The following is a 27,846-nucleotide window of genomic DNA, read 5'->3' as shown; positions in this document are numbered from 1 at the left end:
TCCCCGCTCTGCGGGAGCCTGCTTCTCCCTCTCCCACTGCCCCTGCTTGTGTTCCCTCTCTCGCTGTGTCTCTCTCTGTCAAATAAATAAAATCTTTAAAAAAAAAATAAAAAAAAAAACAAAAAAAACAAATACTTTAGGGGCGCCTGGGTGGCTCAGTCGTTAAGCGTCTGCTTTTGGCTCAGGTCATGATCCCAGGGTCCTGGGATCAAGCCCCGCATTGGGCTCTCTGCTCAGCAGGAAGCCTGCTTCTCCCTCTCCCACTCCACCTGCTTGTGTTCCCTCTCTCACTGTCAAAATAAATAAAATCTTAAAAAAAAAAACAAAAATAACAACAAAAAAAAACCCCCAAATACTTTAAATCCACTATGAGCAACATGCTGTGGTACATCTGTCAGGACTGCAGACATGATCAATGTGGAATCTTTACTAGCAGTGTATAAGCTTACCTATTTTATCCCAATCTTGTTCTGGCTACATTGATATATTTTCATCTGGAAAGTTGGTCAGGATGGGTCACAGCAAGAGAGCCACAAAGGAAGGAAAAAATTTAAATAGAGTAGTTTGATTACATGACTGCTGGACAATCGCATTATGAATGAGATACCTTCCTTATATGTAATATTGGAAAGAAGACCCTCCTTATCTCCCAGTCATACTATTTTGTAAACAACATCTTAAATATGTCTCCCACAAAATTTTTTGCATGAATTTATTGGATGACCAAGACAATGAAAAATTTATTCTCCCTTTAGGAGAATATGTTTTATACTACATTATTTTACTAATAAATCAGGCACCACCACCCCTACAAAACATTTGTAGTGCTGGAAATTATTAGGCTTATTCTTTTAAATACTTCAGAACATTAAATATTCAACCTAATAGTGAGATGGTGATAACTAGAAACAGTTCCACTTTGTATACCATCAGTTCTTTGAGTTCTCAAGAAAGAATTAGACTAATAAAAATTTGTAGATTTTGTAGGGCTCAAAAATTTGGTATGCTTTGGGAAACAGGGAGTTAAAAATCTTTCGGAAGTTAACTTGGTATAAGAGTATGAAAAGCCTCTGTTGCTCTAGTTCTAAGGAAATGCTTTCCTTTTTTCTAATAAAGCTTTCCGCAGAAGACAAACTCTGTACACAATAAACAAGGTAAGTATAGGACAGAATTGCTGTAATTCATTAACTCTCAAGAAAGTTATTCATTTTGACATGTAAGGGAAACTTTATTTATGAATGTTAAATGTGCTTCGAAGTGCTGATCTGTTAAAATTCCATAAAACAAGCCTCGAAATGCAAGTAATTTGTGCCAGCTACGAGTAAATAACCAAGGCAGCATTTCCAGAGAGACTAGGGCAAAGAACAGAACTAACCACAATCAGCAGAAAAGAAACAAAACATAATCAAGTGTTAATAATTCACCATAGTTACAACTCTTAAAACCAAAGCAAACAATACAACTATCATTTATTTACATTTAGGCTTGTTTTCAGCATCTCTACACTGAAGTGTTCCCTGTACATTGATGTGGATAGAAAATCAAAGGCTACAGAGGCTTTTTCTTAGGTTAGAACGGTAATTTTAATGTGTAAATTTGGATTTTATTATTTTGCTTTCTCTATCTCTGCATTATAATCTCTTAAAGGAAGAACATAGGGATTAATTTATTAAATATTATGAAACATTCACATTTTATATTCTCTAACATATGTTTTGTTTGTATGCTTGTTTGTTTCCTGAGCACACTGTAGTAACTGTTTATGTGAATTCCAAAAGAGCAAAATTAGAACTTTGGGAAAGTCCAAAAATAACAGGAAGCACCCTGTTCTGTAAGAAACACTGGGCTCAGAATCAGAAAACTTGGGTCCCAGGCCCAATTTTCTCCTGGTAGCTGAGGGATTTTCCCTTTAGCACTACAATGGGAATGGCAATACCTAACCTACTCTATCTTAGAAAGTGAATATATGAATAAACTGAGATAACATGTGGGAAATTTAATTATAAATGAAACTACTCTGTGGTTGTAATGAATTACTCTTGTACCCCTATCAAACAATCTGACATTACTAGTACATAGTATTTCCAGTATTTGAACATATTTGACTTTCTGGATGATTGAGCATGAAATCAAATCTGATTTTGTTCAGAGTCATTTTTCCAAAGGGATGTAATCATCTTAGTATTCTGGATAGTTTCCCCTAATAAGGCCCCCTGTTGAGTAATACATTCCAATGAAGAGTCTGTGCTGCCAGTAAGTCAGACTGTGTATTATAATAAATTCTTAATTTGGTTAGTGTATATAGCATGCCCCAAGACATTTTCAAGCATTGCAAAGACTTGAAAATTATCCCCAGTTGCTTTTCCTTTAGTATTAAGGCAAAAAGTGAGGATGATTCCTAAAGAAATTGACAGAATTATCAAAAACTTCATCAGAAGGAAATTAAAGCATACTTGAAAGTAACTTTCTAAGTCCTAGGGATCATTTATTTGGTTCTCGTGTCTCTGACCATGAAAAAGCTACTGAAAGAAACAATGCTGGTTCCACAGGAGGTCTCTTAGGATCTATCTGTCTTTGGCTGTTTTTGGAGGTGAGATTCAAATGTCCTCCAGTGATGAAAAGGATTTGAACTCATTTCAGAGAAGAAACATAAATATCAAATAATAGCATGCATATTATGAACCACTTCCTTATTTTTATATAGTTTTTAAATTTTTTATATTTTTGAGGATTAGAAAAGTATAAACTATTTTTACTATTACAAGTAGTCTTAGAAGCACCAGTAGGTGACATTCTAGCTGAAAGGAAAACAGAATTTTTGTATTAGTATGAGATGCTAATTTATTATTGCATTTAGATCTACTGACCATGTGAGGGAGTAAGAAGTTAAACAGCTGTATCTAGTTCATCTCTGCATATTTTAATCCAAATATGGTAAAGGGCAGGGCTAAAGAAGGGAGTGTCCCTATAATAAACAGGGCTCAGGACTTGTAACAGAATATTAAATTACACTCCACTCAAGAGAACTCTGCACTTTGCACTTTGGTTAAAGTCTCACTTAAATTTAAATTTCTAAACTTTTTTAAAGAAATTTTTATTTGATCTCCTCTTTTCTGAATTGCAGAAATCAGATAAAACTTCTTGATAAAAATGACTTCTTGTCATGTTACTGAAGATCCTATAAAAAAGGTTGCTATCTTTGGAGGAACTCATGGGAATGAGTTAACAGGAGTATTTCTAGTTAAGCACTGGCTGGAGAATGGCGCTGAGATTCAGAGAACAGGGCTGGAAGTAAAACCATTTATTACCAACCCAAGAGCAGTGAAGAAGTGTACCAGATATATCGACTGTGACCTGAATCGAGTTTTTGACTCTGAAAATCTTGGGTAAGACTACATTTTGTGTTGTATGCATGGGTGCACGTATGGGGGTGTGTGTGTGTGTGTGTGTGTGAAAAGTGGTATGTGTGAGAGAACATGTGTGGGTAGTGCATGATATACAAATCCGTACATATGATCGCTGTTGTGAATAAGATCACTTTCACTTTTAATCATACTCTACTATGAATTTCTCAGTTACTTAAACTGGGCATTCACATGCTCTCTTATAAACTTTTTAAAGCATCAGACTATTCTTAACTGATTTTCTTTTTAAATGCATTCTGTATAGACTGAAACAATAAATAACAATGGTTTTTATTTTTAAATCCTATATTTAAAGAAACAGATTTAATGGTCTTGAAATTTATTGTGTTTGGCCACTATGCTTGCACACATATTTGTTAGCTTTCTAGGTGGTTCACTACTATGTGTTCATGCAACTGCATTTATGATAGTACATAAAGTTCTAGTCAAGAAAATTGTAATGTTTCAATTAATATTTTTTAACAAAAAATGTGAATATTTTCAAAAAAATATTCATCAAAAAAATCAGGCCACCCTGTGAAAGAGGAGTAGATGTACTGGCTTCAGTGGTGGATCGCTGAGAGATAAAGACACTTCACCTGCATGTTCTGAATTTAACTTGCAACTGGTTTATAATATATTGCACACAATGTATGCAATAGTAACACTCTAGGTATTAATTATAATACATAATATAACACATAATATAAATAATATTAATTATTTTTCCTTTGTTTACATCTTTGTAGCTCCTAGTGTAGATATATAGGCCTCTTAGTATTTGCTTCTTACTACTTTCTTTTATTTATCTAAAAATATTATTAAACACTTACTCTTCACGGGGCACTGTGTCAGGCACTGTGGGAGTACAAAGCTATGTACAAAATGGTTTCTGCCTGCAACAAGTTGGAAGACGACTAAGATAGAAGACATGCAAAGGAACAACTAACACAGCATTGATTTATGTACTCATTTTCTAATAAAGACTAACTTCAGTTTAGAGTTTCTTAAATTTAATCTCACAGCCGATCAAAAGATGATTACTACTTTTAGTACAAATACGCCTCACTTTATGAAATAGATGTTTTCTAGGGAAAATTATAATTAGTTATGTTTTGTGAATCAAATCCTATTTTTACTAGTATACATTTTAATTTCAGGAATGCTTTATCTTCATGACTGAGCTTATGTTGATACAATTAAGGTTTATCTAGTCACCTAAAATAGCTTTTAACTAACTCTTACATTACAAGAATTTGTTGAAGAATAACTCTTTTAGTCAGCATGTTAACTTCTCAGATAACTCTGAAATGGACTGGGGTGAGTCTTCTTATTAGGACCACTCAATAGTATGCATTTTCAATGAGAGCAGTCTTTTAAATTAAATTCATTTCCTAGTTCTTATACTTTGACACTCTTCAGAGGTTAGACAGTTCTCTCTCAGGGTGGTTATGAAACTTATAAGATAGATAAGTTAATTACCTTCTCTGGTCTTCCTTCTCCCAAATCTGTTCCTTTTCCTGTATTCACCCTCTCAGTGATGTCACCATTATCCACCAAATCCCCTATGGAAATCAACTTAGAACCTTTCCTGTTCCTCAAGCCCCATGTCTAGTAAGTCACAAAATCTTCCCCTTTATTCAAGTATTGAATATTTTGCAAATCCAATCTTCCTCTGCATTTTCACTTCCTTAGTTTATTTCTTCTGTGGACAGTTAGAGTAGCCTCCTAAAGAATCTCTGCATCTACCCCTACTCCATTCCTTTCTGTCATTGACTCTCTGTAGCAGCCATAGGGATCATCCTAACAGGCAAATCTTATCATGTCTGTCCCCAGCTGAAAATTCTTCAAAAGTCTCCTATCCAGCATAGATTTAAGTAACTTAGTATTGCTGCTGTGCCTTTTAGGATCTTGCCCCTACCTATTGTTTCAGCTTCATCCCTTGGGACTCCTCCTATGAGACCTGGACTCCAAGCATGAAAATGCAAAGTGTCCATTATCTTTAAGGACTCCAATCCTAGGCTCTGAGCAACTGGATGGCTAGTGACGCCATTTATTCACATGAGGGAGAATTAGAAGCAAATCAGTTGGGGGTAGAGGAAACATGGGTGGCTCAGTTGGTTGGGTGGCTGACTCTTGATTTCGGCTTAAGTCATGATCTCAGGGTTCTGGAATCGAGCCCCACATCAGGCTCCATGCTCAGTGGGGAGTCTGCTTGAGATTCTCTCTTTCCCTCTCCCTCTGCCCCTCCCTCCCCTCTAAAATAAATAAATAAATCTTAAAAAAATAAAATGCTTATCTATCCATTAGGAATTATGTTTGGTTGCATATGATAAAAACCTGAAAACAGTGGCTTAAATAAATGTTTTCTTTTTCACAAATAACTGCAGAGGTTGGCAGTCCAGGGCTGGTTGCAGGGGTTCAATAACATCATTAGTGTGACAGGTCTCTTCTGTCTTCCCACTGTACCATCCTTAGTATATGCAAATTTTGTCCTCATAGTTTTGCTTTATGGTCAAAAATGGCTGCTCCACCTTCTTGATTGCATTTCAGACAGGAATTACCCAGGTTCAAACTGTAGGTCCCTTGAAGATACTAACAAAAATAGTCAGGGAACAGATATAGATGGAATTATAGAGAAGTGATTGAATTAAACCGTTGTTTAATGAGGAAAAATAAACTTAAATCGTCATCATGTACAGTAAGAAAAAAAAATGTATCCTAAAGAGTAAGGGGAGTTAGAGACTCATATGAGAATTCAATTAAAAAAAAAAAAAACTTATCTGAAAAAAAAAAACATATGCAAATACCTGCAACATTTTGTATTTTCTTAAGAGTTTACAGACTTTGTAAAGCTTGCCCTGGACCACTAGTTGTTCCCTGATCTCAACTAGAATCCCTAATTAGATAACATGATCTCCTAAGTTTGACTATTTTTGTGCACTAGAAAATTGGCTAGAGGACAAAAAAAATTTATGTGTGTGTTTGATGGTCTAGCCCCATAAAATAGCCCAGTGCACATAACTTTTAAAAAACTATTGATTAAATTAATGAATAAATGTTGCTCAACATTGAAGTCAAATGGTAAATTCTGTTTGAAATGTCGTTTCTGGGATCAGCCACATAAATGAACTATGGTTTGTGAGCATACCAATACACCATTACATAAAATCAAATGGAGAAAAAAAAAGGAATTTTTTATTTATGAAGTTTTCAAATAAGTTTCCTCTTCCCTTACAGATTTTTCATATTAAAGATTTGGCAACTCGTTCCTTATACACTGTGTTCTTATTATACATTTATGTTATCTTAGCCACAGATGTTGTTAATCTTTTTCTTTCTGCTAATAACAGCAAAACCATGTCAAAGGATTTGCCATATGAAGTGAGAAGGGCTCAAGAAATAAATCATTTATTTGGCCCAAAAGACAATGAAGATTCCTATGATGTTATTTTTGACCTTCACAACACTACTTCTAACATGGGATGCACTCTTATTCTTGAAGATTCCGGGAATGACTTTTTAATTCAGATGTTTCATTATATTAAGGTAATGTCAATGTTATTAATTTATAAGTTAGCCTAGTTCCTGTACTTTTAAGTCAATTATAGGTGTAAGACAACCAGAAAAGCGTTAGGAGATGAGGGAGTGTCCAAGAGAGATGAGGGAGTGGGAAGGGCACCAGAATAGAGGCAGTGTTGACAGGCAGGAAAAAAGGTGAGGAAATGAGTAAAATAACAAAGACAGTGAATAGTGAAATAAGTCAATCAGAGAAAGACATGTATCATATATCCTCACTAATAAGAGGAATTCTTAATCTCGGGAAATAAATTGAGGGTTGCTGGAGTGGTGGGGAGTGGGAGGGATGGGGTGGCTGGGTGAGAGACATTGGGGAGGGTATGTGCTATGGTGAGCGCTGTGAATTGTGTAAGGCTGTTGAATCACAGACCTGTACCTCTGAAACAAATAATACATTATATGTTAAAAAAAAAAAGAAGAAGAAGAAGATAGTAGGAAGGGAGAATTGAAGGGCGGGAATCGGAGGGGGAGACAAACCATGAGAGACTATGGACTCTGAGAAACAAACTGAGGGTTCTAGAGGGGAGGGGGGTGGGGGGATGGATTAGCCTGGTGATGGGTATTAAAGAGGGCACGTACTGCATGGAGCACTGGGTGTTATACGCAGACAATGAATCATGGAACACTACATCAAAAACTAATGATGTAATGTATGGTGATTAACATAACATAATAAAATAAAAAAAATAAAGACAGTGAATAAAATAATGAGACAGTTGTGGATACTTGTGTCTATAAAATTATAAATCTTTTATCCAGACAGCCACCAAACCGTAGGCTATTTGGTAAATTTAAAATGGTGTGGTTGAAGTAGCTCAATTCTAGTTTTAGGAAGCTCAAGAAATAGTCATTTAATGTTGACTAAAGGCCAGTGATGGAAGGAGTGGCTCTTTTTAGTTCTGCCCTTGTCTGCATTTGATTCAGATACCCCAACACACATCTGTTCTTCCAGTACTTGATAAAACTAATCATTTTAAGGCTCAGAAATTTACAGGATGAAAAATTCAGCAATCCAGTGCCTATAGCTAGAGAAACAGTTGCTAGAAAGTAACAACCAAGCAAAACCACAAATAATAAACTATATGTTTATTTCTGTGTAATAGATGCTCTTCCTTCCAGAGGGCTAGTATGATCTAGTGAAAAGAGTTTGACCCATGTAGCCAGGAGAACCTAGGTTTATAATCCTTGCTTTCTCACTCACTAACCTTGGACAAGATAGCCCACTCCCAAAACCGTGCTTCCCTTGTTGTATGAAATTGGCATAAGAGCAACACTTACCCATATGTCTGTTAGAAGCCTTAAATGAGATAAAGTATTTAAAGCATTTAGCCTCATACCTAGCATATAGTAAAGAATAATTGTTATTTTTGTTTCCCTTGAGTTTTTGGTAATAACTAGATAGTAGTTCTGGTGGGAGATCATAATGCAGCAATTTTTTTGTTGCTCATTGAAGGGAGAGCCAAATGCTCTGTTTGCCAGGCATAGAAGCAGCATGGCTGACATTGTCATCAAAACCTGGAGGCATATCTTGAATTCTCATTCAGATAAGTGGAGGTGGGGGAAGTCACCTAACCTCTGCACAGACCTGGACTGTAGGGGTGGAAACAGAATTCTTTATGTGACCCATCCGAAGCTAAATAGTAACTGTAACCAGTGGTGAAAACAAAAATAACCAAATCCATCCAGAAGGAAAAATTATTTCATGTTCTTTGATCATGGTCTTCGAGAATTGTTTGATGTACCTTCTACCCAGAAAGCTATGCAGAATTCAATTTTATATGTAATTCATTGGTGTGTTTTCAAAGCTATAATAATTAACACTGAATCTTGGAGTATTTCATAAAGCTGTCTTTCTAATCTTAGCTGATGTAGTAAAACATATTGAAGGCATTATTGACCCTCTAGTAGCAAAGAGAAAAAAGCATATGGTCTTTACATAATAAGAAAGATGTTTTAAATTCTTTTCAGACTTCTTTGGCTCCATTGCCCTGCTATGTTTATCTTATTGAACATCCTTCCCTCAAATATGCAACCACTCGTTCTATAGCCAAGTATCCTGTTGGTAAGTCATAATTTCCATTGTCACAACTGCACAAAATATGTCCTAGGTGAAACTCTGAGAAAATTATTTTTTGAAGAATATTTATAGCTACCTTGCTTATCATTATGGTTTATAACTATCAATTAATAAGCAAACTAACTCCAGACAGGCTCTAATTATATCAAATTTCCTCAATTTCATTGAGCAGCTTTCTGCATTCCAGGAGAGAAACAGTGAGCTGAGGGAACTTGAATCTTTTATAATGAGCAGTAAACATGCCTATCTTTTGTGCCTAGAAAGAGATCATCTCCATCTTCCAAGACTGTTGACTATACAAACATTCTTGAAAAATAATCTGGAACTAAGGCAGTCAGTGTCTTGCTGGCAAGACATGCAGAAACACAAAAGACCCATGAAAAATCTTCTCTCAACATTCCTCTTAGCACTTGCTTTGCATTCATGTCTCCCATAAATAGTTTGCTATCCATTCACTTATTTGCCCTGAATGTTACTAGGCTGTGAATTCATCTTTACCTTCTAGCAACTTCCAATATGGAGGCTTGCACACTAAGTCTCTTTTTTCTATATTCCACTGTCTTCCTGAGTGACCTACTAACATAATTGTTTGCAGATATACTATAATCATTAAAATTGCTGTCATAACTTAAAATCCTTTTTTGTTAGATTGCAGATGGTTTTAACCAAGAGCAATTTTTTTTTTTTTTAAGATTTTATTTATTTATTTGACAGAGAGAGACACAGGGAGAGAGGGAACACAAGCAGGGGAGTGGGAGAGGGAGAGGGAGAAGCAGGCTTTCAGCCAAGCAGGGATCCTGATGCGGGGCTCAATCCCAGGACCTTGAGATCATGATCTGAGCCTCCCAGGACCCTGAGTTCATGACCTGAGCTGAAGGCAGACGCTTAACGACTGAGCCACCCAGGCACCCCTAACCAAGAGCAATTTAATTTAAAAACAAGTTGCCAAACAATGTAAGCAAATTTAAAGTTATCTTGGTTTTTCAGTTGTTGATAATTTGGTGCAAAATCAGGGATCTCTTGGGCCAGGCTAAATATCCAAGTATAGGTAATTATTTGAAACAAACCAAATGCTTAACAATAAAGGATAGAGATCCCATTTCTCTGGGACACCAAATAAATAAAAAGATTTCCACACTTTGAAAAAGCAATCTTGGTCTATGATGTTTGTGGGGCAATGCTGCTCTTAGCTAGAATTAATATCTACCAATATGTTTGGCCCTAAAAAATAGAGCCAAATCTTTCAAACATTTCAATATGAGAATATTATTAAATATATTTAAGATCATCATAAATAATTAGAAATATTGTATGTTCTCCTTGCAACTTTGCCCTTTGGAATATTTTTATACCATCCACTCATTGAGGGGAAAAACACTTAAGATCAGAGAGAAACTATCTCCAACTCAACATTTTATTTTATTTGTTAAGAAGATTTTATTTATTTATTTGGAGGGGGAGAGAGAGCATGAGCAAGGGGAGGGGCAAAAGGAGAGGGAGAAGCAGACTCCCCGCACACGGAAGAGAAACTAGACAGAATTTTCTACTAACTGTCTCAGATTGACCATGGCCTCACTTTAGACTCAGAAGATTTAATTTTATGACCATTACTTCTTCAGCTCCACTTAGGACTATGCCATGGCCATTTTCTACAAATTTAAACATTCTTCTCTGACACAGGATCTTGTGTCAAGGTTAATTGCTGGTTTAGAAAATAAGGCCACCCTAACAGACACATGAAAAAGTGTTCAATATCGCTCAGCATCAGGGAAATCCAAATCAAAACCTCAATGAGATACCACCTCACACCAGTCAGAATGGCTAAAATTAACAAGTCAGGAAATGACAGATGTTGGCGGGGATGCGGAGAAAGGGGAACCCTCCTACACTGTTGGTGGGAATGCAAGCTGGTGCAGCCACTCTGGAAAACAGTATGGAGGTGCCTCAAAAAGTTGAAAATAGAGCTACCATATGATCCAGCAATTGCACTCCTGGGTATTTACCCCAAAGATACAAAAGTAGGGACCCGAAAGGCTACGTGCACCCCGATGTTTATAGCAGCAATGTCCACAATAGCCAAACCGTGGAAAGAGCCAAGATGTCCATCAACAGATGAATGGATAAAGAAGATGTGGTATATATATACAATGGAATATTATGCAGCCATCAAAAGGAATGAGATCTTGCCATTTGCAACGACGTGGATGGAACTGGAGGGTATTATGCTGAGCGAAATAAGTCAAACAGAGAAAGACATGTATCATATGACCTCACTGATATGAGGAATTCTTAATCTCAGGAAACAAACTGAGGGTTGCTGGAGTGGGGGGTGGGGTGGGAGGGATGGGGTGACTGGGTGATGGACACTGGGGAGGGTATGTGTTCTGGTAAGCGCTGTGAATTGTGCAAGACTGTTGAATCTCAGATCTGTACCTCTGAAACAAATAATGCAATATATGTTAAGAAAGAAAAAAAGAAGAAGAATGTAGCAGGAGGGGAAGAATGAAGGGGGGGAAATCGGAGGGGGAGAAGAACCATGAGAGACGATGGACTCTGAAAAACAAACTGAGGGTTCTAGAGGGGAGGGGGGTGGGAGGATGGGTTAGCCTGGTGATGGGTATTGAGGAGGGCACGTTCTGCATGGAGCACTGGGTGTTATGCACAAACAATGAATCATGGAACACTATATCTAAAACTAATGATGTAATGTATGGGGATTAACATAACAATAAAAAAAATTAAAAAAAAAAAGAGATTCATTCTCAGCAAAAAAAAAAAAGAAAAGAAGGCCACCCTATTATCTTCCACTCACAATCAGAAACGAAAAAACCCTTCAATAACTGACTCTTCTGGGTCAAACACCCACTCCTAGCCATCATAGCTGCTCTCCACATAGGACTGCCCACACCCCACCTTCCATCTCCCCCCAAAACAAGAATATGTAGAATATTTTTTTGGCTGCAAGAAGCTCAAATGGCTTAAACAATAGGATAAATTTATTATTTTACATAACAGCTCAACAGCATCATGAGGGGCCAGGTTCTTCTTATCTTTCTAGTCTACCGTCTTTAGCATTTTTTTTAGCAGTCCCATGGCCGCAAGATGTCCACTGTAATTTTAAGCATCATATGCCAACAAGACAATAGCTAGCGGGTGAAAGAAAATTCTTAGGAACTCCCCCGCAGACCTTCTGTTATAACCACTTGGTCAGAACTGGGCCACGTATCCATTCTTAAATCAATCACTAGGGTAATGGGAGTACTCTGATGACTTACATTATTCCACATTTACACCTGAGCCAGAGAAAAGTTCCCTTACCTGGAAGATTGGATACCCAACCAAAATCAGGACTCTGTTAGCAAGGAGGACGGTGGAATGGCTTTTGGATAGGCAGCCAACAATGTCTTCCACAACACACGTGTAGACATATCCTTGAACATGTTTCACACATCTGTACAAATCATTTATACACAAGATGCTTACCTCAGCCACACGTATTATACCACATACTTAAATATATGTCCAAACGTGTATACAAGAAAGCTAAGCAAAACAAATAAAAAATGTAGATTAAATACAGAAGGATTTTGTGAATCAAGAAATAAGAGAAGTGGGTGAAAATAGAATGGACAAAAAAGAATGTATATGAATGCATATAAATTGGCTGGAAGAGAATAGATGGTATTATACTTGGTAAAGTTTAAAAGTGGAGGAGGTAAGGATTGGAGGGATTACTGTATGGGATACTGGAACAGGAGGGAAGTGACTAGATATTTGGTTTAGAGAGTATTTTGTAGGTGTGAGGGTGGATTGGCACTGGTGTGAAAAGAAATAAATACAAATTTATTCTAAAGAAAATGAAAACTATCGCACTATCATGTCAGGATGGGTTGTTACATTAAGGGCAAGAATGTTGCTCTAGGGTCACATATACTGTCATGTTGACTTAACCGCCATGGCTCTAGATTTCTGTGACTTAAATGGATGACTTTCTTCCTGTCAAAACTAAATATTAGGTCTATGACAGTTTCTCTTTGTGGCCACCTATTATTTTGTCAATATAAATTTTTCTACTCCATTTACTATATTATGATATTTAAATACTTCGACAATATTGAAGGAAATTTAAAGAAAAATGACCCCAAGATTTTACTACTCTAATATCACTCTTTGATATTTTCCATGTTTTCTCCCAGTCTTGATTCATTATGCTTATAACATGTACATGCAAATGTTCTGCCTTTATTTTTTGCCTAACATTGTCTCAAATATTTTCCATGATGCTACATGGTCTACCTTTTAAATTATTTTAATGGTGGTATTATAGATCTTTATACATTAAAATGTTCAATTTTATAATATATTATAATACTTGTTTTATAAATGTGACGATTTCCCCTTTTGTACCGAGGTATAGAAGTTGGTCCCCAGCCTCAAGGGGTTCTGAGAGCTGATATTTTGGATCAAATGAGAAAAATGATTAAACACGCTCTTGATTTTATACAGAATTTCAATGAAGGTAAGTAGGAGGTAGGAATTGTTTCCTTGTTAGTGTGTGTGTGTGTGTGTGTTTGTAGATAAATCAGAAAAGGGAGCTGAAATGAGCACACATAGTGACTTAACCACTAAGCACTGAAATAGCAATTGTCAAATTTGCCATGTTCATGATAGTAGATGCTTTTTAAAAATGTTATTCACTTCAGCCATTCACTCTACTATCCGCTCATTTATTTGGTAACCTAAAACTGCAGCAAAAAAAGTCTATTAAATATTAAAATTACTAAAAAATAAATGTATTTTTTCTTTCAAAAGAATATTTTATTTATTTTTTAATTTAAGTTCTATTAGCCAACATATAGTACACCATTAGTTTTTTTATGTAATGTTCAGTGATTCATTAGTTGCATATAACACCCAGAGCTCATCACATCACGTGCCCTCCTTAATGCCCAACACCCAGTTACCCCATCCCCCCACCTCCCTCCCTTCTGCAACCCTAGGTTTGTTTCCTGGGGGGAGTCAGGGGTCTCCCATGGTTTGTCTCCCTCTCTGATTTCCTTTAAAATTTAAAAATAAGGTATAATTAAAATCAAAGAGACCTGAAATTAATATAACACTGTATATTAACTATCCTGGAATTAAATTTTTAAAAACTTAATAAAATTTTTAAAACTTTAAAAAATTCCTAGAAGAAAGAGAGAGAAAAAAATCCTATTTAAATAACTATTCCAGAAGACTGAATTGAAATTGTTGTGGAGTGGGTCATTATAGTGACAAGGCTGGAGAATAATAGTTCAGTGTCATGGGGCATTTAATAATTCCTTAATGTCAGATTGTGCACCCTACTGAAATCACAGGTATTTCTTTTGTGCTTGGGAATCCTTTGACTCCAAAGTCATAAAGACTGAAAATCAGCTTTTTATCACCTTTGTCTGAGGACAGGGTCTATAGCATTGAATGGACCTGGGGTTGGGAAGGTCACCACTAATTCACAAGAAACCCTTCAAATAATAAGTGTGGGACTACAATACATTAAGAAATGATGTACCCAGGTAATTCAAAATCTTCATTTGACAGGTGAAGAAATTGAGCCTCAAGAAGTTAAGCATCTTGCTCAAGATTACAGGCTAGATGAAAGCCTGGGTATCCTGGGTATCCTAGCCTAGCCTCTTTGTCTCCGACACTGGCTTCTCAAGTTCTGTTTTCTGCTTCTATCCATCAGTGCATTTGTGGACAATGTACCAATAAGAGTAGTCTGAGAACTTCTTTTGGTCAAATGTTGTTTATGAATATCCTTAACTAAGATGGTATGTTCTTGTAACTGTCTTCATTTTTGGTTGGTTGTTCTTCCCTTAAAGTGTCAACTTCCTTTTTTTCAAGAGTTATTTTTAGTCACTAAATATGCATATTGTTTTCACCATAGGAAAAGAATTTCCTCCCTGTGCTATTGAAGTCTATAAAATAATGGAGAAAGTTGATTATCCCAGGAATGAAAATGGAGATATTGCTGCTATTATCCACCCTAATCTGCAGGTAACATTTGCTGTTTCTTTAAAATATTCAAAAAAATGTGGAACATAAGCAATAGCATGGAGGACCATAGGGGAAGGGAGGGAAATCTGAAGGGGGAGAAATCAGGGAGGGAGATGAACCATGAGAGACTCTGGACCCCGGGAAATGAACTGAGGGTCTCAGAGGGGAGGGGTAACCGGATGATGGGTACTGAGGAGGGCATGTGTTGTGATGAGCACTGGGCGTTATACGTAACTAATGAATCATCGAACACTACATCATCAAAAACTAATGACGTACTATACAATGGCTAACTGAACATAATAAAAAAAATATTCAAAATGATGATGCCCCACCTTCAAATAGAACTTTACAGTTTATAAACCATTTTACACACATTAGCTCATTTGTGTTCCCCAAAACACTGCAGTGTAGGTAGGGTATTCAAACCTTCATTCAGTAAGTATTTGCTGAGTAGATCCAATGCTGGCTTTGGGGATACAGTGAACACTGTCTATACTTTTGCGGTATTTACAGGGCAGCTGTACTGAATTCTAAACTGCGTTTTAGAAATCAAGATAGCCAGGCGCGCCTGGGTGGCTCAGTCGTTAGGCTCCGGTCATGATCCCGGGGTCCTGGGATCGAGCCCCGCATCGGGCTCCCTGCTCCATGGGAAGTCTGCTTCTCCCTCTACCCCTCCCCACTGTTGGTGATCTCTTTCTCTCTCACTCAAATAAATAAATAAAATCTAAAAAAAGAAAGAGTGGGGGCGCCTGGGTGGCTCAGTCGCTGGGCGTCTGCCTTCGGCTCAGGTCATGATCCCGGGGTCCTGGGATTGAGCCCCGCATCGGGCTCCCTGCTGAGCAGGGAGTCTACTTCTCCCTCACCCTCTGCCCCTCCCCCGTTCATGCTCTCTCTGTCTGTCTCTCTCTCAAAAATAATAAATAAATCAGGGCCCCTGGGTGGCTCAGTCGTTAAGCGTCTGCCTTCGGCTTGGATCATGATCCCAGGGTCCTGGGATCGAGCCCCACGTCGGGCTCTCTGCTCGGCGGGAAGCCTGCTTCTCCCTCTCCCACTCCCCCTGCTTGTGTTCCCTCTCTCGCTGTGTCTCTCTCTGTCAGATAAATAAATAAAATCTTTAAAAAAAAAAAAAAGAAATCAAGACAGCCAGATGCTATAACAGAATAATGAAGTAAGGAGGAAGAGGTCAGGCAAGGCCTCTCTGGGAAGGTGAAATTCCTGCCCAAGTGCAATGGGGCAGGAATTATTGTATCTACTTTAACATAAGAAAACTAGGTTCACACCGGCTCGTGTGTCAGTGATATGTAATAGCGTTGTACTGTGACAGATGGCAGCTACATCGGGGTGAGCACAGTATAAGGTATAAACTATGTTGTACACCTGAAACTAGTGTAACATTGTGTGTCAACTACATTCAAAAAAATTTCTTAAAAAAAAAAGAAAACAGAGGTTCAGTAGTTCGATCTTTCCCATAGTCCTATAGCTATCAGTGGCAGATCCAGAACTAATGTTCTTTGCCGTTGACCACACTGCTGCCACCTCCCTGTGATCAGCACTGAATAAGTTAAGAGCAAAACTCTCAGAACCTCTTTCTTTGCAATGTCTCCTGCCACCATTCCTCACTCTCCTCAGAACCCTGGTATCTGTTCCTTGTCTGGTTTGATCAATTACGGCATAGTTAAAAAAGGCTCTTGGGAGAGTTTAAATCTGGGCAAGGCAACGGTAGAAAAAAGGAAGAGCAAAGATTCCAAAAAGCTAAAACATCCATTCCCATTGTGAGTACCCTACTCACCCTCAGACATCAGAGATGGAAGAGACCTGGTGGATTATCTAATCGTGGGCTTTCAGCTCCCGCTACACATTGCCTAGAGAGCCTTTGAAGAATGAGATTCCAGGATCCCACTCAGATAATCTGATCTTATTGGCCTGGGTAATCAAGGTGGAGGGCCACTGATCCAGTTCAGACTCCTATTTAATGACCCTAATAATAGTCATCCAGACTTACAACTTTAAAAAGTAGCCTGCCCCAAAATGCAGACAAGCGGGACATATGGTGCTTGGTGCCTTCGGGGGATCCAGAAGGTGGAACCAGAAGAAGGAGCCTGAGGCAGTGATTTATTTATTTTTTATTTTTTAAAAAGGTAAGCCTTTATTTTTTTGTAATCTTTCTTGAGATACAATTGACATATAACATTGGTTTCAGGTGTGCAACGTAATAATTTGATATTTGTGTACGTCATGAAATGATCACCACAATAAGTTTAGTTAACATCCATCACCATACATATTTACAATTTTTTCTTCTGATAGAAACCTTTAAGATCTACTCTCTCAGCAGCTTTCCAAATATATTATACAGTATTATTAACCGTAATCATCATGCTGTACAATACATTCCCATAACTTATTTTATTTTATTTTTTTATTTTAATTTATTTTATTATGTTATGTTAGTCCCCATACAGTACATCATTAGTTTTTGATGTAGTGTTCCATGATTCATTGTCTGCATATAACACCCAGTGCTCCATGCAGTACGTGCCCTCTTTAATACCCATCACCAGGCTACCCCATCCCCCCACCCCTCTCCCCTCTAAAACCCTCAGTCTGTTTCTCAGAGTCCATAGTCTTTCATGGTCCGTCTCCCCCTCCGGTTCCCCCCACCCTTCAGTTTTCCCTTCTTAGGCAGTGATTTAAAGGAAGGAAAGATAAAGATTGAAGGAGAGAGAGAAGGTCCTACAGGTAACAAAAATAGCAAGTGCAGAAACAGAGGTCAAGATGTTGATGTCCTAACTGGCTACAACACAGGATTTTTTTAAGATTTGTATTCCTCGGGGATCCTTGAAGAGTACAAAAATCATCCTGGGGAGGCCAAAAAGTGAGGCAGAGATCAGTAACAAACAGGGTTAGTGGTAGGTCTTGAAAGGAAGGATAGTATTGATCTGATGGCTCAGTATTCTGCAAGGAACAAGTGATTCATTAGTTATTGCAATAAATATATTTGAATGACTACTAAGCCTATTCTGGGCCCTGATATTCAAGATAGACAAAGTCCCTCATGGAGCTTCCATGCTAATCAAGGGAGGAATAAGTAAATAATACATAAACCAGATCATTTCAAATTGTAATGAGTACTGTAAAAGAAATAAACAGAATAATGGAGGCTAACAGAGGGTTCCTGTTAGATGGAGCGGTCTGAAAGAACCATCTCTGAGATGTTAGCATTGGAGCTGGACCCTGGACCATGAGAAGTCAACCACACGGAAAACAAGTCCAGAGGCCCTGGGGCTGCAACAAACTTGGAGTGTTTGAGGAACAGCAAGACCAGTGTCAATGGAGAGTAGGGAGAGAACAGAGAGGACAGTAGACCCTGGAGCTAGAGACACAGTCCAGGTTTTATTCTAAGAGTGATGGTTCTTAATCCGGGATGTTCACTGGAGTGATCTAGAGGATGTACCCCCAAATGCCTGGAACCTATTACAAAAGCACCAACGCAGTGTTTCTCAAACTTAGGCCACAGGAGGGGTGCCTGGGTGGCTTAGTCGTTAAGCGTCTGCCTTCGGCTCAGGTCATGATCCCAGGGTCCTGCTCCGCGGGAAGCCTGCTTCTCCCTCTCCCGCTCCCCCTGCTTGTGTTCCCTCTCTCGCTGTGTCTCTCTCTCTGTGTCAAATAAATAAATAAAATCTTAAAAAAAACAAAACAAAAAAACCAACTTAGGCCACAGGAGAATCACGTGAGGAGCTTTTAAAAGATCTTGATTCCCAGGTCCCTTACCCAGAGATTTAATTCATCAAGGTGGACACAGGCAATCAGTTAGGTCTCCAGGTGATGTCCATGTGGCTCAGGTTTGGGTAGCCCTGCTCGACCCCGGCATCTCTGCGGGCTCGGCAAAGAAGCTGCGTCCCTTGTTCCAAAGGCACATCTCGGGCTGAAAATCTCCGCTCCAGAGGAGTAGCTATCAACAAGCCGTCCTACAGAATCGCCTGGGGCTTTGAAAAACAGAACCAACAGTGAGCTGTAAACAGGGAAGTGAGGGAAGTGTGTGCTGGAATCATGCACCTTCGTTCCATAGTCTGTGCTTACCTGACTCTGTACTATGCATATCCGAACTCATAGAACTATGCCTAAAAATGACAAAATTTTACTGTATGTAAATTTTGAAACAAATGTTTGAAAATTAACAGTGCCTGAGCCCACCCTTGAGGTTCTGATTTCATGTATCTGTGGTGGTGCAGTCAGCCCCTCTACTCCTCTATACTTTTTAAACATCCCAGGTGATTATAATGTGCAGTCATGGTTGAGCAAATTGCCACAATGCAGTGCTTCCCAAACTTTAATGTCGTGCATGTGAATCTCTGGGGATTTGTTAACGTTAAGATTTCGATTTAGCAAGTTTGCAGTGGGTAATGAAATTGTGCTTTTCTAATAAACTCCCAGGTGCTGCTGGGAAATGTTAGAAATGCAGAATCGTGGGCCCTGCTCCAGACTCATAGAATCCAAATCTGCATTTTAACAAAATGCATACACTTATCTGCAAACATGTCAAAGTTTGGGAAGAACTGGTTTAGGGTTCCTGTGGTGTGATGGCATTGGGGTTTGAGGGCTCAGAGGTCCAGATCCCTGATGTGGGACTTTTCAGATAACTCACTTGTTACCAGGGAGTACACTCGCCTTATCTTAGACTTGCCCCAGCCCACCCCCTCCCTCTCTGCCTGAGTCCCATCCGAATAGCATCCCTTTGCAGGCAGGTACAGTGGTACTCACTTTCACATCCCCAGCGGTATAACAGGTTGAACATACACTTAGGGAGATACGCATCTAGTTTTGCCCTTTCATGCTCTAAATCTCCTTGTCAACATTCAAGACAAACTTGGTATTGAGGCAAACTCTAATTACATGTATCAGTTATAAAAATTAAATGGGGAACTCTTAAAACTGCTGCCCAAAGTAATGGCTCGGCCTCAGTTTAGTGAGATCACTCATGTGTGATGAGTATCTCTCAGGTATCTCCTTTTTTATACAATGCTATAATTTATTAGTCATGTAGAGCCTGGCTTAAAACTTTAAAAGCAGGGGGAAAAAACCAAATGTAACTTACATATTTTAATTGTTTCCTGAGAGGATCAAGACTGGAAACCGCTGCACCCTGGGGATCCTGTGTTTTTAACTCTTGATGGACAGATTATTCCACTGGGCGGAGACGGTACTGTGTACCCAGTGTTTGTAAATGAGGCCGCGTATTATGAAAAGAGAGAAGCTTTCGCAAAGACAACCAAACTAACACTCAACGCAAAAAGTGTTCGCTCCTCTTTGCATTAGGAATCACTTCTAGCTCACCGGTTGTATAGGACCTCTACTAGTTTGTAAGCTCTTGAAGGGCAGGATCGTGCCTTATTCAACTTCACACCTGTGGCCCCTAGTCCAGTGCCTTGCACACAATGGGCATTAAGGCAAATTTTCTGAATGAATGAATAAATTAATGAGTATCTCTAAAATATCATATTGGGTAGGTAGCTTGAATTGTTCAAAGAGGTGCATTTCTTATTTCTGTAGAGCTCCTTATATATTCTACTTCAGTAGTTTAAGATTCTGAATAAAACAGCTTTTAAATTCAAATTTCAAAATTGAAATGGATACTATCTACAAAAATTATTAACTTGAGCATAGAATTAAATGTGTTTTCAAGTAATGTATAAATGCTACTAGAAACTAATGATGCAGACATGCTATTTTTAAATTTTCACATTTGAATTAATGATAATATATTAAGTATCCCATCTGTAAACTTTGCCAATAGTTGTGATATCCATAGGAGATTTTTAATTGCTCTTGTGAAGATGAAATGTGAACAAGAAATGAGGGCTGATTAGAAAGGTGACATTAAGAGTAAATCAAGATACTGAATGGACCTTTGTCCGCAGACAGACAGTAAGCCCCACCCGGCACCAGCGCTCTGACGTGGTCGCTTGTTCTGCGCTGACCTCCGGGAGCAGGGAGCCTCCTCCAGACAGCTCACATGCCCCTTGGGAAGCTAGCATTCCTTCCCAACTTGGGAAAATCCGGAAGAGGCATATTCCTTCCAGCGGTCACTTCCCATTTTGAAGGAATGCACGTGCCCTTGCCCCCAGCCAACATGTGAGAAAGTCTTTGGGCCCCCGCAGCATAGGTGGTAAAGACAAAATAGCAGAGGGCAGTGGACGCTAGTGGAAATGTGACCCAAACTCACATCTCTGGTTCACAAATGCATTCTTCCAAGAAAGCGCCCATGACCAAAAGCCCAAATCTCTCCCCTCTCATGATTCTTCTCCGCAAAAGTCTCCCTCTCCCTCCAGTCCCTGCAGGGACCTCCCCTGCCTCCTCTCTTAGGCCCCAGAGGCCAAGCAAAGAGAGTTTTTATCCTGTGATTTGGACCCCAAGGAACCCATGTTTATGGTTTCAAATGTATGTACCAAAATCATACTAACATTATCTGGAACAAAGATATGTGTAAATATCTCATTCTTCCGGACCAAACCCCATTAAGCCAATTTCATTTTCATATTCAGTGTTTTATAAAGCACAAGTAAACTGTTTCTAAAATTTTCAGCACCAATATTTTTGTCCTTTGCCAAAATGATTTTTATTGGAATAAACTCTTTTCCTTCTGAATTCTGAAGTAAAAGTGCAATTTATCAATGAGCTTTCATACATGACAAGTTTTACCAATCTTCCTTCTACCACTGTGGAATTTCCTTCATGTTTTGTGCCTGAGTCCAATTTTTCTGGGTCAGTTTTTTCCAGATGTAAATGTTGGCAAGAATACTTTTACTCTTCCATCAAATTTTCGTTTACCTATAAAATTTACAATGTAAAGTTTTATTTCTTCTGACTCAATATTTACAGAATTCAGAGTTTCTAATTAAATATGATTTTTTTAAAAATCTAGAGCAGGGGCACCTAGGTGGCTCAGACGGTTAAGCGTCTGCCTTCGGCTTGGGTCATGATCCCAGGGTCCTGGGATCTAGCCCCACATCGGGCTCCCTGCTGGGCAGGGAGCCTGCTTCCCCCCTCCCTCTGCCTGCTTCTTCCCCTGCTTGTACACTCTCTCTCTTTGTCAAAAATAAATAAAATCTTAAAAAAAAAAATCTAGAGCATATTGCTGTTTGGCTTTAGCCACTTTCAGTTTTACTTTCTTTTGATTATTTCTAACAGTCTACAGACTCGGTTTTTGCATTTGTAAAATGGGGGTGATCATAATAGTGTCCCTCTCTTGGGATTATTGTGGAGAGTAAGGGGTCTGATGCAGACGAGCACTTAGCACAGTGCCCAGCACAGAATAACAAGTTATTCAAGTTCAAATTCCTAATACAAGAGGCCTTTTATGATTTGCTCCTCCCTCCCCCACAACCTCCCTAGATGCTTTGCCTTTCAGGTCCTCCTGTCCTAGCCCATTTCACATTGTCTTATTCCTCTATGCCATCACACAGACTGGTCCTTCCACCCACAGTCCTCTCCCTCCTTCCTCTACCCCTCACCCCCATTCAGCCCTCACTCTAACTAATTCCTCCTCTTCCTTCAAAATGCTCAACTCTCGTTTCATCTCAAAGCCTTCTGGGCCTGCCCCTTTGCCCCTCTCTGCTTTCATCCCATCTTGAAGACATTACCGGTATCTTTTTCAGTGTCTGCAACCTAATGAGTGCCGAATACGGTGTATTCTACTAAATGAGTGTGCTTAAACATCCCTTCTCTACTGAAGTGTCTTCATATTCCACCAATGTCTTTGCCTTCTTTCCTTCTTTCCCAGCCACTCCCCGAGTATGCCCATCACTCTCAATTGAAATTCACTTGATTCTACACCCCTCAGATGTTACTGTGTCCCAAAGGATGCCATGGGGGGAAAATACACCCTTCTAAGCCGGCAATCCCATTGCAAAAACAGGGAAATGTTCACATTTAATAATTCCTCTGTGTAAAACCTTTTAGTAGCTTCCTCTAACCTTGATATGAAATCTCAAAACCTCACCACAGCTGAACAAGTCCTGTGTGCTCTGGCCTCTCCCTACCTCTCCAGCCTTATTTCATGTCCTCCATCCTCAACTGCATTAAGCTCCCTAGTACCTTGAGGTCTTTGCCCACATTGTTCCCTCTTCTTGAAGCCCTATCCCATCCCCACACTCCCTTTACCTGGATGAGACGTATTCTTAAATGTGACTCAGGCTAGGCTAGACCACTCTGTTATACAAGGTCACTGACGCTGCTGACTAGCACTAACTAGTAAACCTCAGAGAACCTGGATCCTTGGCCCAGGAAAAAACATTGTGACCTTTATGTGTCACTCCATGTCTCTCCAAGTCTTAATTTCTCCACTTATTAAATGGGGATGTAATACTCATCAAACCTATAAAACTGTTATTAAGATAACCAATGTGACTGGAAAAGCTTTATAAATAGGAAACATACTATCTTAAAGGCTTAAGTTGCAAAATACCTTTTGGAAGGTAACTTTCCGCAATATTGAGAGCCATGAAACTGTTCATATCTATTGACCTAGGCATCCCACTCCCAGAATATATCCTATGACAGGTTTTTCTATCAGTCCACGCAGAATGTTCCCGTGGATAGCACATTCCTAGATTATAGGCTGAAGCTTACCTGAGCTCAGATGTAGATTATGTACAATTCCCATTTCTTTGCCACCCAAGAAGACACATCCCAATGAAGGATGTTACTCTAGGAGTTGTTTGGATTAAGGAAATAATCCACCAAATTCAGCAGATCACTTATTAATAAACTGTTTGCGAGTTTTGCACCCATCAAGACACAGCAGTGTTGGGGCGCCTGGGTGGCTCAGTCGTTAAGCGTCTGCCTTCTGCTCAGGTCATGATCCCAGGGTCCTGGGATCGAGCCCCGCATCGGGCTCCCTGCTTGGCAGGAAGCCTGCTTCTCCCTCTCCCACTCCCTCTGCTTGTGTTCCCTCTCTACGTCTCTCGCTGTCAAATAAATAAAATCTTTAAAAAAAAAAAAAAAGACACAGCAGTGTCTTGACATTCAAGTTAAAAACTGCCATCCTTATGAAATACCGCAAGAGAATCTTACAAATGAATATGCAGGAGTTGGGCCAATAATGATAGTAATATCATTGTCTCCTCACAAAGGTCCTGTGAACAGAAAGGATTTATACTTTCTGGTCTCTATGTGGAGCCATGGTTTTATAGCCACATCAAATAAGTTGATAGCCAGGAGGACATGGTGGATAGAGCACTGCTTGGGGGTCAAGTGGCCTGAGCTGCTAGCCGTTTCTGGCTGTGATTCCTTGGGCATGTTATTTCAGCTCCCTTAGTCCCCCTTTACTCAAACTGGTTCCAGAGTTGTTGAGTGGTTCAAAGAGGATACTGGACATCAATGCATTGGGGGATGTAAACACCATACAAAGGTGACCTGTCTTGGCGTGCTGACTCTGACCCTGAGCTAGGACCAATAATAATGTTTCAGGTCCAAAAAGTGGGCTTTCCTTTAGCCTTAGAGTAAGCAACACTCTAGGATTCCTAGTTGGTCCTCATAGTGTCATACCTAAGACAAGGATAAACCACGATCTTAACAAGGCAAAATAAATATTTATTAGAAATCATAAAAGCATTTCTTCAGTGGCACTAAAATGTTCTTACTCTATGACTTCTTAATTAAACCCAGAGTTTCACACACACACAACGCTAAGAACAAGTATGTGAATTAAAATTGACAAGGATCAGGCACATTCCGTGAGAACAAGGTGACAATTCTGTGTTTGGAACCAAGATCACAGTATAAACATGTAAATCAATGCAAAACTCAAGTATGGCTTACAGGCCTTTATCCCGGCCTATCGACCCGGGCCCCGCCCAGAGCAAAAGGACACAGTTCAACCAGGCCTTGAGGAAGGAGAGGAACTTCAATAATACTGGGCTCTTTCAGGCAGGAGCCTTCTAAGAGCTTAATTACTTCACAGTACAATCTCGTACACCTTCTGCTACATCCCAGAGAGGAAGGTAAGCACTATTTTTATGCCAGAATATACATCACGTGACGTCTAGAATAATAGCTTCCTCCTGAGGCAGTTTAGCCAAAGGAAAATTCCCAGCCAAAACCATTATCTGAGCACGGGAGATTCCATCCCTGGAAAATGCCTACCCCTTACATTACTGAAATGTAAATCATGAAGTTTTAAGATGTCCTGATATGCCCCTGGATTCCGTGTGGCGTGCTGTGTGTATGTGTGCATGTGTGTGTGCCTGTCATGGGCATCATCGGGACAATGTAGACTGCCAACATGGATCATCTGAGCAAAAAGCCTTAGGCCCCTGACTTAACATATGTGGCAACCACAAAGGTGGGCCCAAATTCACTGAATAACTGTGCTAAAAAAAACAGATGGTGCTGGGAGAAACCTGTGGCCCACAAGTCAGAACACTCCAGCTTCAGCAGTTCTGATGTGACTTTCTGCACGGCTGCATGGCATTAAGTAAATCCACTTTTCCTTTCTGGGCTTTAGTTTCCAGGTATAAAATAAGGGAACTGATCCTTTCAAACCAATGATCTTTGACTCATTGCTTTCTTTCGCCTTGGTTAACCTACCCAGGCTCAGATGATCTAGGCTGAAAGCCTTTCAGGGATGAATACGGTACAGAAAATGCCCCTGCCAACAAATTCCATCCAGATCTGCAGAGAACAGCTCTCCAGTTGTGTGAGAAGACCAAGATCTCGTTATTGATGTCCATTCGCCTCACCGCCAGCTTCTGTTCAAGTGGGAAACGGCGAGCTGTCCGACTTTATCCATTCGTATCTGAATCGGAACAATTCTGGAATTCCTAGATCAGGGCACCATGGATCCAAATGGTTGCCCTTCAGACCAGGACATCTGCTCTGGATGTATACAAGTAGAGAACTCCAGATACAGGATGCTGAGCTCCAGGCTAAAAGGACCTCAAAGCCCATCTGATCGTGATTCCTTAACAACATGCCTAATAAGTTCCGCTTAAACATCCTCAATATCTGGAGCAGTTGCTAGACTGAATGGAACCAAAATCTTTGTCCTTGAAATTTCCTTTGGCACTGTTTCTGCCCATCTGGAACACAGGTGCTCCTCCTGCCTCCATGACAACCCTCCTCCCCCAATCTTCCCTTTCCAGAGAACACGCCTAGGCCCTGCTACCCCTGCTCACACCAGAGCCTGATCTGACCACCACAGCTTAGAGCCCTGGTCGGCTTCAGCTGGGAGTACAGGGGCGGAAGCAAACTGTGCAGGTCTCAGGCTCGTCCTTGACCCACCCCACCCTCTCCCAGCCCTGACCCATCAGGGGCACAAAAGCCAACTGTCCACTCACCCAGGGAAGTTGGCACACAGAGCAGCCCAGAGTGGAGAAACGGGCCCACAGTGGACTGCTTGGCCCGCACTCCTCAGTTTGCCTCAGGTCACATTCACTAGCCAATTGCCAAGTTGTCTAAAGGCCAAATTTATTGTTATGCCCTTTAAAATTAAAACTCACGGTTAATATCTTTGCAATTCCGCCTCCAAAAATTCCCACGTGAATCCTTTTACCAGATACCTAAGGCAGAGTGGCCTTTATGGTTGTTTAGGTCCCAGTGATCCAGACGAAGTCTCCCATCCCCACTTCACCTCTTCCCCAGACGGGGAAGAAATCAGAGGATGAGGCTCTGAAAAGAAGCCCTATGTCTTGGCAAACACTCCTTTATCACACTCCTTCTCAGCCTCAAAATTCACAGTTAACAAAAATATTTAATACCAGAGCATTCCGGGTATTTTGTTAAATTCCTCCAATGAGAAGTACTGATGTATAATAGTAACCTCTGAGATTGAAGACCATGTAAACAGAGCAGCTGCTATTTCCGTGTCAGATGAAGCCCCGCTCCCAGCTGGGAGGCACGCATGATGGCAGGGCCAGGACAAGGACAAGAGCCAAGCTCCTCCACCCGGGTCACAGCAGCCCGCACAGGCCCTGCCTGGCACGTCTCATGTGGACTTTTGTGTGTGTAAAGAAAAGCTTTTTGTCCCTGCTCTGGCCACCCTGAGCCCAAGTATATAATACTTATATCCAGCCCCAAATCCCCAAATCTGCTTCTCAGCTTTTAAAATCACATACTTCATCTGAAGTAACTTTCATTCAAAACTGAAATGTCTTTTCTCTATGGAAAATAAAAACCCTGTGTTAATTACTCTAGTGAAAACGTCTCTCAGTTTGAGACAGCTGGAGCCTTGGGCTTCCAAGGCACTCGTTCCAACGGTAGTTTCCTGTTCCCTGAAGGGTCCGGACGGGCATTTCCACAGCTCAGTCCCCTCCGCCCCCAGGACGTCCGACTTAGTTCAGTCCCCTGTTTATTCTGGGATGGGATCAAGAATCCCTTAAATTCAGGAGACCCAGTCACAGTAAGGGGGACGGTGGAACGTGTGGGCTGGGGCTGGGGACTGTGGAGGAGATGTTGGCTGGAAGGAAGTTCTGCTCCTCAGGCCTCTGCCCCTTCCCTGCCCCCCACCCCCAGCCAAGCTGCCCTGCAGTTGGTGAGCCCAGGGGCTTCACCCTGGACTTCAGGGACTCCCAGGCTCAGGACTGCCGGCCATGGGTTTACACAAACCCTTTGCTGAGTAAAAAAATATTCAGGGTGGGGCGCCTGGGTGGCTCAGTCGTTAAGCGTCTGCCTTCGGCTCAGGTCATGGTCCCAGAGTCCTGGGATCGAGCCCCACATCAGGCTCCCTGCTCCGCGGGAAGCCTGCTTCTCCCT

General features: G+C 40.1%; 1 protein-coding gene across 5 annotated transcripts; it reads left to right on the top strand.

The window, feature by feature from the left end:
- The first annotated feature begins 1,068 nt into the window (after window positions 1–1,068).
- ASPA (aspartoacylase) lies at window positions 1,069–27,693 on the top strand. Of its 5 annotated transcripts, XM_036092845.2 has the most exons (7): window positions 1,069–1,154; window positions 3,125–3,386; window positions 6,758–6,953; window positions 8,952–9,045; window positions 13,472–13,579; window positions 14,984–15,093; window positions 20,215–21,741. In XM_036092845.2, exons 2-7 carry the CDS (start codon window positions 3,151–3,153, stop codon window positions 20,410–20,412), a joined length of 942 nt encoding a protein of 313 aa, XP_035948738.1. In that variant the 5' UTR covers window positions 1,069–1,154; window positions 3,125–3,150; the 3' UTR covers window positions 20,413–21,741. The 5 variants fall into 5 exon arrangements, with proteins under 5 accessions (XP_035948738.1, XP_035948740.1, XP_035948739.1 ...); XM_036092847.2 differs by lacking the exons at window positions 1,069–1,154; window positions 20,215–21,741 and adding an exon at window positions 25,688–27,693 and having other exon boundaries at window positions 3,002–3,386; XM_036092846.2 differs by lacking the exon at window positions 1,069–1,154 and having other exon boundaries at window positions 3,002–3,386; window positions 13,478–13,579.
- Window positions 27,694–27,846: the final 153 nt, after the last annotated feature.

Source organism: Halichoerus grypus, chromosome 2 (assembly GCF_964656455.1).
Source record: "Halichoerus grypus chromosome 2, mHalGry1.hap1.1, whole genome shotgun sequence".
In the NCBI taxonomy this organism is placed as follows: Eukaryota; Metazoa; Chordata; class Mammalia; order Carnivora; family Phocidae; genus Halichoerus; species Halichoerus grypus.
This window is presented reverse-complemented; position numbering and strand designations above follow the sequence as displayed.

Bases quoted from the DNA above. Each gene is read 5' to 3' on its own strand.
- ASPA (XM_036092845.2), top strand. From the start codon at position 3,151: ATGACTTCTTGTCATGTTACTGAAGATCCTATAAAAAAGGTTGCTATC. The intron at 9,046-13,471 runs GTAAGTCATAAT...TTTTGTACCGAG, and splicing joins TATAGCCAAGTATCCTGTTG to GTATAGAAGTTGGTCCCCAG. The intron at 15,094-20,214 runs GTAACATTTGCT...GTTTCCTGAGAG, and splicing joins TTATCCACCCTAATCTGCAG to GATCAAGACTGGAAACCGCT.